The following is an 11,300-nucleotide window of genomic DNA, read 5'->3' on the forward strand; positions in this document are numbered from 1 at the left end:
AAAATTCCCGAACGGATTCATGTTTTTGGTACAGAAGGTGTTCTTGCTGCTCTTTAGGACTTTGTCTCACCTGTACAGCGCTCACTACAGAGACGCTGTGGCTGTGGACCTCCACCCACACCTCAACACTCCTCACACACTTCATCACCTTCAGCCACACCTTCAGACTGCTGGAGGCCTCGGAGACTGCGCCGCTTGATGACCTCATCAACACTCTTACACACTACCACACACACCCACAAACACACACACAGAGTGATGCTGTAAGCAGTATTGATTGAATTAGAAGTTTCCTTGTAGACGAGTGAGTGTTAAACACGCACGATAACAATCACACACACACACACACACACACACACACACACACACACACTGAGTCACTAGCCAAGCGAGGGAGGGACAACAGGACAGTGTGGCACGGTTGTGTGTGTGTAAGGTTCAGATCAGCCTCTTTTCTTTACTCTAGGGTGCATGGTAAATATTAAAGGACTGCAAACACACACACACACACACACACACACACACACACACACACACCTACACCTATGGACCATAAAATCAGCTTACATACGATATCTGGTCTGACCTGTTTGAAAGAATAAGATCTGTTAACATGCACACACACAAACACACACACACACACACACACACACACACACACACACACACACACACACACACACACACACACTACCTTTATCTCATATAATGCACATATGTATTTATAACATATAAGACCCTGTGTTTGTTTCACGTCTCTGCGCATAGACGTTGACAACCTTTTTTTATTTAATTTTTATCCAGTTAGAATTGCTAAATATGTAAATATTCACATATTTCTTAAAAAAATTATTTTATCCGCTCAATTAAACCAAATAAAGTTCCAAGACACAGCAAAGATCTCAGTGAATTATTATTTTTTATATTGTTAAATAATTCACTTCTCACTTCGCTGCTGTCTGGGAATTTTACATCATGTCATCATTATATACATTTTCTTTATGTACACACACACACACACACACACACACACACACACACACACACACACACACACACACACACACAGTTCATCCTCAGGATATGATGATAAACCTGTCTGAATATATTGGTCATGAAATTAACAATCTTTTAAAACTCAAAAAAAAAGTCATTACTTTTGAATTTTAATGTTTTCTAAGCAATACATTTTTTTATTAATTATCTAACAAAGAAATTATAATAAATATAAAATTTAAATGATAAAATTATAATAAAAAGGTTATTTGTTGAAAATAAGCTCGTGTCAGCAGGTGCTGCTTTAAAAACTTTTCTAAATTTAAGAAATTAATCTTTATTAAGAGCCCTATCTATTATTGAGAATAAAATAAAATCTTAATAATATAAACATTTTAAACAGAAATATTGTCCTTCAATTTTCATGAGGTTGGTGTTCAATTTGATTTTTATGTTGAAAATGGTGGATTAGTGCTAGCTTGGTCAAAGTTCAGAGTATTTAATTTCTAAATATATATAATTTATAAATATTCTGAATATATATTTTATTGATGCTTAGAGAAATCACATAAAAGATGAAAAAACCAAACAATTACAATAATTCTGAATTTGTTCTCTAAAGAAAATCAGCAAATTCTGAGAATAAATTTTATATTTAAAAACAAATAAAACACATAAAACACTTTCTGCTCTCATTCCTGCCATTTAATTTCAAACATTAACACTTTATCTGAAATTCTTCAATATTACACAAGAATTTCTCTCAGTGTTGATTTCTGGACTGAAGCAATGTGTATATCAATATATATTTGTATTATTTTAAGCTTTTCCAAGAAATGTATTTCTTTAAACATAAGAATATTATCTCTATTATTGTTGAATTAAATCTGTAAATGTGTAAAATTCGATTTGCAGCCTCTTTTCTATAAATATTTCACTTCGTTGGGGAAAATCACCATCAGAGTATTTGCGGTTTGTAGTTTTGTAATTCAGCTGTTATGCGGAAAAGTTGTGCTTTAATATAAAAACAAACACTAAATTATAAAATTTACAGCGAATAATCTGAGCAGAGAAATCACTACCCCGTTTTATCCAGCAGGGAGCAGTCACTACCCCTTTTTATCCAGCAGGGAGCAGTGTAGTGCATCACACACCAATCAGGAAAGAAATACAACTGCAGACTCTGAGCTGCTGATGAGAAGATCTTCTGGTTCTGGAGGTGATGAAGTTCAGAGATTTTAGTACAAATAATCAGATCTTAGTGCTGTACAACACAGTGTAATCAGATATGAATTATTGTTTTTATTTAAAGCTCTGTCATTTCACTGTCTGATCCAACTTTCTGACATGATTTTTGACTTGACAACTGTCTAATCACACTGCTGTTCCAACTGTCTATTCCAACTGTCTGATCTTACTGTACGATTCCACTGTCTGATCCAACTTTGTGATTTCACTTCCTGATCCCACTGTGATCTCACTGTCCAATGCAATTGTCTAAGCCAACTTTCTGAAATATGACTTTCCGATCCAATTGTCTGATCTAAATGACTGATCCTACTACGATCTCACTTTATGATCCTACTGTCTTTTCCAACTGTCTGATCCCACTGTCTGATATAACTATCCAATCCAACTGTCTGGTCCAAATAACTGATTCCACTGTCTGATCTCACTGTCTTTATCTCTAATGGGTGAGTCAGTGATGTTTACTGATGGATACTGGAGTGTAAAACTGTTCGTGGTGATTGTACTCATGAGCTAGTGTAGAAAACTGTTGCTATTAATTATGGTCCAGATCGATCTTCGTTGTTCTTAAGGGCTTGTGTCATTTTTTCCACCTTGGAGCATGGGGCATCATGATCCCTGCCCTGATGGACCATGTTAGTGTTTATTTGCTGCAGTTCTTATTATTCACCACTGTGAGGAGCTGTAGCGCAATTATGCAACGTCCAGAAACGTGAATAAATCAGTTTAAAACGTGATGTTCTTCTCATGATCTTTTCTGCAGGTCACATTCGTGATTAGTGGCAGGCTGGAGTAAATCATCGAACGTGATCTTTACACTCAGGACTGCCGTGAGATTGTTTCACAGTGCTGTAATAAAATTAATGACTCTGTGATGGGCCTTTAATTACTTTTTAATAAGTGTGTAGTAAGAAAGTCACACACCTGCTGGAGGAGCAGCAAGAACCATCACAGATACATTACACACGTATACTTACACTTACACTTACACACACACACACACACACACACACACACACACACACCTGTCTCTCCCTGGGCTTGGCTTTGGGGATTTGGAAACCAGTATTTAATCTTATACCACAGGAGTTTTCTGATTGGCTAGGAGGTGTTGATAAAAGTCTCTGATTTCGTTTCCATAGCAACAGCTGGTTCACAGGTTCAAGTCTGATTTTTTATTACTGAAAACACAGACATTTATATAGAGGGTTGACATTTCTCCTACAGCTGTGTAAAACAGCAGTCCAGACACACACACAACACACACACACACACACACACACACACACACACACACACACACACACATACAGGTGATGTGCCTTATAACCTTAAGCTTTACACCCGATCTTATTCCAGACAAATTCCAGAAAGTGGGCACAAGGTTCAAGGTCAGAACGCGTGCAGACACACGTAAAGAATATATATATATATACACACACACACACACACACACACACACACACACACATACATACACACACACACACACACACACACACACACATACACACACACACACACACACACACACACACACACTCGGGTCATCATAAAAAATTACAATGTTTTCATTACTGAGAAAACAACAGAAGTGTGTGAGATGTAGGTTATTTACATTATAAAATATTTAATATTTACAGCAGTGCATAAGTATTCACCCCCATTCTGCACTGTTACTGTACTGGAACTCTAATGGGTTTATATGGAATAAAAATCATAAAAATGTAGAGATAATCTCATTAATCAATGCATATGAACCTAATGAATAATTCTTTATTTGTAAAGCGCTTTAACATTGGACATTCTCTCAAATCAGCTTTATAGAGATAAAGAAGTTATAAAGTTTAAATGTTTACATTTCTCTCTAATGATTGAGCAGTGGTGGCTGTGTTGAAGGAGAAAGAAACCTTGAGAGGAACCAGACTCAAAAGGGAACCTCATCCTCAACACTGAATGTCCATCATTACAGTTTCATCACTGTTGAAGTGTTCAGGAGTGGACACTTACATACAGCACTATTCATGCAAACTGAGGTCCTGAGAACATTGAAGCAGACTGTTGATATTAATTACAGTTTAAATCCATCCTTAAAGTTCTTGATTTCCCCAGTCCAGAAGAGCCAGTTCCTCTGGGTCTTCGGGATGTAGATGTGGAACCATCTTCAGCTGTACAGAGTGGACATTTCTTTAGGGGTGACATGGTCTTTAATTGGAGAGACTGAGAGGTATGGCATGTGAGTGTGTGAGAGGTGTGTGTGTGTGTGTGTGTGAGAGGTGTGTGCGTGTGAGTGTGTGAGAGGTGTGTGTGTGTGTGTGTGTGTGTGTGTGTGTGTGTGTGTGTGTGTGTGTGTGTGTGTGTGTGAGTGTGTGAGAGGTGTGTGAGTGTGTGAGGGTGGGGGTTATATAGACTGCACTTCTTTGAGATCAGAAGATCTCTCTCTCCATCAGATCTTTGCTCCCGGTTTGGAGGTGATCACGTGACTCTTCATTCCCGGAGCTATTTAACGGCTCGGGGCGCGCGGACGTTTAGGATTTGATTCGGTGCGCGAGCGCGAGACGGAACAGCCACGTGACACCGAGGTGCGTCTGATTAACAACAACAATAATAATAATAATAATAATAATAATAATAATAATAATAATGTTTTTCTTTGGGTTTTTTTATGTTTTCAGAATTTCTCTTTTTTTTTTGCTTCCTTTAGACTTTTACTAAACTAACTAAATAAAATAAATGATTATTAGTTTATTATTACTTATTATTATTATTACTCTGATGCAATTCCACTTAAACAATGGAAGCCCCTCTCCCCCTGAACTCTGACTCTGATGATGATGCTAATGATGATGATGAGGATGATGATGATAATGATGATGATGATGATGATATCAGGTGTAACTGTAACACAGGTGGTTTACGGCAGCAGGTGAGCGCGCGCCGCTTACACTCGCTGGAGCATGAAAACGCCGACTTTGAGGTGCGCGCGCTCGGTATTTCTACTGATACTGATACTGCACGTGGTGAAGAGCGCACCGGCACGGAACAGGTGAGAAAAGGTGTGTGTGTGTGTGTGTGTGAGAGAGAGAGAGAGAGAAATATCAGCGCGATATAAATATATACAGTATATAAAATATCTCTCTGATGTTTATATACTGTGGCTGTGAAAAGTGTTGGAAAAGTCGAGTGGTTTATGGTTTCATGGTAAAGTGAACCATCATGTCTCCTATTCCACACTTCATCAACGTGCAGTTCCGTCTGGACTGCGGCTCATTAGAAGCGACTTCACCGTACAAGTCGATGAGTCGAATCGCACGTCTGAGTTCTGTACGTGTTATTTAGAGAGCAGACAGACGTCTGGAGTGACATCTATCATGGAACCACCTGCCCAGACACCACACCTCAATCCTACTGAACTGCTCTGAGATGAAGAAGGACATCTCCAACTGGTGAAGAACATCTTTAGAGAGTTTTAGAAGAGACACAACAAAGAGTTTCAGCTAAATGTTTGGAGAAAGGAACTGTCCTGGTGCTGAAAGTGTAAAACTGTTCTTCATGATGAAGGAGGATTTTTCAGTGGAAATTAAGTGAAAGATCTGAACGTTTGTAGATTTGTTTGGTCAAAAGAAAATCGTTAGATCGTTACATTACCGAGTCCACAAAAGGAACATGCAGGTGCCTTTTATAAACCATAAAACACTCGGTGTCTCCACGCTTCACATGTATATTCGTATAGAATTTTTACAGAAATGATCAGAAACTGTGAGATCATCAGAACGAGTGGAGAAAACGTCCAGAACTTGGCTGTAACCGGTTTGGTGTCCAGTTCAGTTCAGTTTCACAGTGTTTGTGAAGAAAACACTGAGGATTCAACAGTTCATTTTGTAAAGGGCAAATGTGTGTGTGAAAGAATAGCAATATAAATCTCAGCTCTGTGTGTGTGTGTGTGTGTGTGTGTGTGTGTGTGTGTGTGTGTGTGGGAAAAGCTTGTGGTTTGAGATTGTAATGCAGAATGAAAGCACTCGCTCTTCACCTCATGTCTTTATTAAACTCATTTATAAATGAGGAGGTCAATGTGGACGCTGAAAGTCTCCTACTGAGCTGTAATGTGGGAACTTTCTTCTCTTCTCTTCTCTTCTCTTCTCTTCTCTTCTCTTCTCTTCTCTTCTCTTTACTTCACTTTTCTTCTTCTCTTCTTCTCTTCTTCTCTCCTCTGATTTTTTCCTTATCTCTCTCCTATGATGTCTAGAGGTGACTAGAGCATCCACGTCTTCTTTTCCTTACTCTCTCTTCTATCAGTCTCTATCCTCCTCTATCTTTTTCCAGAATCTCTCCCCTCTTAACATCTCTCTATCTCTATACTCTATCTCCCACCCCTCAACATCTGTCTGTCTCTAACTGTAACTCTGTGTGTGTGTGTGTGTGTGTGTGTGTGTGTGTGTGTGTGTGTGTGTGTGTGTGTGTGTGTGTGTGTGGGGGTTTAACTCTGTGTGTAATTCTGTGTGTCTGTGTGTAACTCTTGACTCTTGTGTGTGAGTGTGTGAAATAGTTTATCAGGGTGGCAGCTGCTTCATGTCGTGTTGTGTAACTTGACCCAATTTCTTTCACCATCTACACTTTGATGATCCTTATCTAATCACACCGCATTGCAGAATTGAGCAGACATCGAAGATAAAAGTGCTGTCAATCACTCCAACCTCTGTGTGTGTGTGTGTGTGAGTGTGTGTGTGTGTGTGTGTGTGTGTGTGTGTGTGTGTGTGTGTGAGTGTGTGTTGTTTCTATAGATCTCACACATATACAAAATAATTATTTACCTACAAAGACCAATATCAAGCTTATCAAGCAAAACAAAAGGTCACAGAGGGAAACCAAATTGTACGAGTATCTTAAAAAAAGCTAGTGAGCAAAATATCAATCTGACGAGCATATATATATATATATATATATATGCTAGCAATCAAAAGACTTCATATTGAGCAAAAGTCAAAGAAGTGAAGAAAATTTCATCCAAAAAACAAGTACAAGAAAACATCTGACAGAAAAACCTAGCAAGGAAATAACGAAGCTAATAAACAGTCAAAAAAGCACATACTGTAGGAAGCGAAAGAAACAGCACATGATTAAAGAAACAAGCAAAGAAAAGAGGAAGCTAGCAAGCTAAATATATATAACAAGCACAAAAAGAGCAGCAAAAACCCAACAACTAGCAGTTAACCAGAGGTGGCAAAAGTCTGCACATCCTTCACTCAAGTAGAAGTGCAGATACTCGTGTTTAATAAATATTTGTGTAAAAGTTGAAATACTGACTATACTTTTACTACTCAAGTTAAAGTAAAGAAGTTTGGGCTCTGACATGTACTTCAGTAAAAATTAGCCTTTATTACTAGCTGTTTTAGTGTCACACTGGTAACTGAATCTCACATCATAATAATATCAGGGCTTTCAATCAATTATAAGTTTTAATCATGCTGTTCTATATGTACCTTAAATTAATACTTTTTCATTTTTTTTTTTTAAATCTAATCAACATAGACAAATATTGATTATTTATGCAAATGCATGTTTATTATTTGTGAAACCAAACTCAACATAGAGCATGAAGACTAAATATTCTTGTAAATGTTTTAAAGTAATTGTGGTGTTTTAAATGACGTAAATCACCAGGACACCAAACAGAACCTTTGCTATGTTTCCACACGGACAGTTAATGAGGTGATACCGGAGAAACTGCACCTTTCATACGCATTTGTGTTCTCTTTATTTAAAAGTAGACTTTTTAATCTTTCTATAGATATATTTATTATGTCTGTGAGGTAAATATTTACTGAGATTCAGGGTGTTATATTTATGTGTTTGTGTAGAGAGATGACAGAGACGGCAGAGAGCGCCCCCTGTCTGTTTGCTTTATTTTACAAAAGCACAGTGTTTTGTTGTTATTATGAGTGTGTACAAATAAAAGTAGACCCTTTACAGATTCTAATGATTTGTTGCTCTTATCTGTACAATTAAAAAAGCAATTATTATTTTTTTCGTTTTGGCATCATGAGGAAAAAATGCCACGAAAAACATGACAGCTGTAATTAATATATTAATACAAAACAAAATTAAAATGTTCTCTAATGAATGTATTCAGACTGAAGATCCACCATGTAGAACACAAGCAGAGAAAAGATTAAGATGATGATGATCAGGAATGTTCTCATCACTGACTCCCTCTGTCTCATCCACGTTAACCCCAGACTTCTTACTGTCTTCTGCTCTGCTCATTGTGAGCTTCAGAAACTAGTCTACGTCTGTGGTGTGTGTGAGACAGGAGATGATCCACCAGTGGACTGAAAAAGCAGCGTAATGACAGGAAACATGTTGATGAGCTGAAAACTGTGCAGTGAGAAGATAAAAAAATAACATTTCACCAAACAGATAAAAACTAAATTAACGAGTCTGATTTGAAAATGTAAGAAGTAGAAAGTACAGATATTTGTGTAAAAATGTAAAAATTCTGTAAAAAAATAAATAGTTAAGTAAAATACTGATACCAGAAAAATCTACTTGAGTACAATAACAAAGTATTTGCAATTCCACCTCTGCAGTTTACCAATGAATGCATTTCTCTGTGTGTGTGTGTGTGTGTGTGTGTGTGTGTGTGTGTGTGTGTGTGTGTGTGTCAGTTCACATTATATATTAACACTTTATTTAGGGATTAGTGGCACTAATTTCTTGCTGCACATCACTCACCAATTAAAATTGCACAAATCACAGCTTTGGTCACTCAGTGAGTGTGTTAGCTAATGCGCTAATCCTCACAGCTAAAAGCTGTTTTACTGAAAACATCATATTCTGGAAATATACATAATATATGTAATATACAATCTAAAATAACTTACTATCTTCCTTAAATAATAATTGCATTTGTGCAAAATTGTAATTGCTTTTAATTCTGTCTCTTTAACACACACACACACACACACACACACACACACACACACACACACACACACACACAATAATGTTCCAGAGAGTAAATTCAGGACAGATTAAATGATAAATTCAAAGTGTTGTAATCCACAGACAGACTGACGCGAGACGGTTACACCCTGTACCAGTGCTGCAGTTCAGAACTATTCCAGTTTAAGGAGCCGTCTATGACATTCTGATTAAAAGAGACATATATTAAATGTTTAGTTTAAAGGAGCCAAATATCTAAAGTTTAGTGTAACAGAGCTGTATGTAATATTTACATATCTAATGTTTAGATTAAATTTCAATTATGGGATGTTTAGTTTAAAAGAGACACATGTTTATATGTTGCCATATATTCGTTTGAAGGAGCTCCAATTTTGTGAGACGGAACTTAATGTAATGTTCAGTTTATAGAAGCTTAAGTTCAAGCTTAATGGAAGTTCAAAAGAGCAAATTGTAATGTTTAGATTAAAGTAGCCCAACGTGATGATCACAGGAGCTTTATGGAATTTTAGATCTCTTCTATTTGTTCAGTTTTGCAAACTGTACACAAAAGTGTAGTAAATATTTAACTGTTTATTCACAGTACTACACTCTTTCCAAAAATCAATACACTTGATACACTTCAAAACACTAACAGTAGTTTTGAAAGAGGCCGCGGAACAGAGGAAACGCAGTAATGTAACCACAGAATTATTTTTATTTTATTTTATTTGTTGTTATGTAAACTTTTAGAAACATCTAAACATCTACTTTTGTGGAAATGTGAAACCAGTATTTAGATAGAAAATCTGTTGTGTTTTACTGATCATCACTTTCCATCTCTCTTTTTTCTCAGGTCTACTTTTCCAAGAAAGTCCTGGACCGCTGAGGGGGAAGGCGGTATCACCATGGTAACGAATTTCAGGCCCCTAGCTGAGGTGAAGGACCTGGTGTGGAAGCGTCGTTTGGTCTGGAGAGATCTTGAGCATAAAGACATCCTGCTGAGTAATTCTCCAACACAACTCAGTCAAACCCTCATCCGCGGGAGACAAAAACGGGGACTTCGTCAATTACACGGTCAGCTGATGCGTGTGGGCTGCATCCTAGGAACCTGCCAGGTCCAGAACCTGAGCTTTCGCCTCTACCAGCTAATTGGCCAGAGAAAAAGAGACCGCTCTCCTTCAATCAATCCTAAAAGTCCTCACAGTTACGGATGAAACTCAACAGGACGCTGGATCTGACTCCACCCCCAAAAACCAAACAACACTTTTCCTGTGGACAGTGTCAGTATGTCGACATCCTGATGAACTAACAGTGTCTCTTTGCCATCACAGGGCAGTAGGAGGAGTTCACTGAAGGTTACAGAGATGATTTATGATGGTGGGCTGAATTTCTTAAAGAAATATTGAAAAAGTGGAATTATTTTTATTTCTTTCTCACTTTCTCTTTCTATCTTTTTATCTCTCTCTCATAGGGTGAATGAACATGCAACATGGCGAGTTTGTTACTAACAAAATCTGTGGGTGTCAATATTTATTATCACAGAAGGCTTTTCATGCCCTGAAGCAGTAAATCAGCCTGAAACCATGATGCTAACACCATCATGCTTCAGATAGGGGTTAATGTTTTGATAATAGAATGAAGTCATGAAGGAAACCACTTCCACCAACCAATTAATCAATTAATCAGTCAATTAATCTACAAATTAATTAATAAACCAATCAATATGTTTATAAAAAACTACCTGGATTATCCACACAAGGTTCTGCACACACACACACACACACACACACACACACACACACACACACACACACACACACACACACAAACACACACACACACACACACACACACACACACACACACACACACACACACACACACACAGTGGTCTCCTCTGTGAAGCGTGGTGGTGGGAACATCATGGTTTAGTGCTGAAACAAAGTTCAGTTGTTCAAAAGTTCAAATGTTCAGATTATAAATGCAGATTAAATAATATAGAATAATATATTTTTAAAATATTAAACTCCAAAGAGAAAGAACATCTGTGGCTGAACATCATTACACAAATCCAGTGATGAGAATGAAGGAATTAAAGGTCAAAAAATAAAAAA

At 37.4% G+C, this 11,300-nt stretch overlaps 2 protein-coding genes across 2 annotated transcripts in view; both read left to right on the forward strand.

Moving 5' to 3' along the window:
* Positions 1 to 2,981, forward strand: part of LOC124395696 (MOB kinase activator 2) — a 10,366-nt gene extending 7,385 nt beyond the window's left edge. The window contains exon 5 of the mRNA XM_046864434.1: positions 1 to 2,981. This exon is cut by the window's left edge and continues 4 nt beyond it. Within this exon, the coding sequence (XP_046720390.1) occupies positions 1 to 199 (199 nt within the window). The 3' untranslated portion in view covers positions 200 to 2,981.
* A 1,773-nt stretch (positions 2,982 to 4,754) lies between these two features.
* adm2b (adrenomedullin 2b) lies at positions 4,755 to 10,985 on the forward strand. Its single transcript, XM_046864435.1, has 3 exons — positions 4,755 to 4,826; positions 5,154 to 5,290; positions 10,040 to 10,985. The coding sequence occupies exons 2-3, from the start codon at positions 5,202 to 5,204 to the stop codon at positions 10,398 to 10,400; spliced, it is 450 nt and encodes a 149-aa protein (XP_046720391.1). The 5' UTR covers positions 4,755 to 4,826; positions 5,154 to 5,201; the 3' UTR covers positions 10,401 to 10,985.
* The last annotated feature ends 315 nt before the right edge of the window (positions 10,986 to 11,300 follow it).

The sequence above is a fragment of the Silurus meridionalis genome, chromosome 13, assembly GCF_014805685.1.
Source record: "Silurus meridionalis isolate SWU-2019-XX chromosome 13, ASM1480568v1, whole genome shotgun sequence".
Taxonomy (NCBI): Eukaryota; Metazoa; Chordata; class Actinopteri; order Siluriformes; family Siluridae; genus Silurus; species Silurus meridionalis.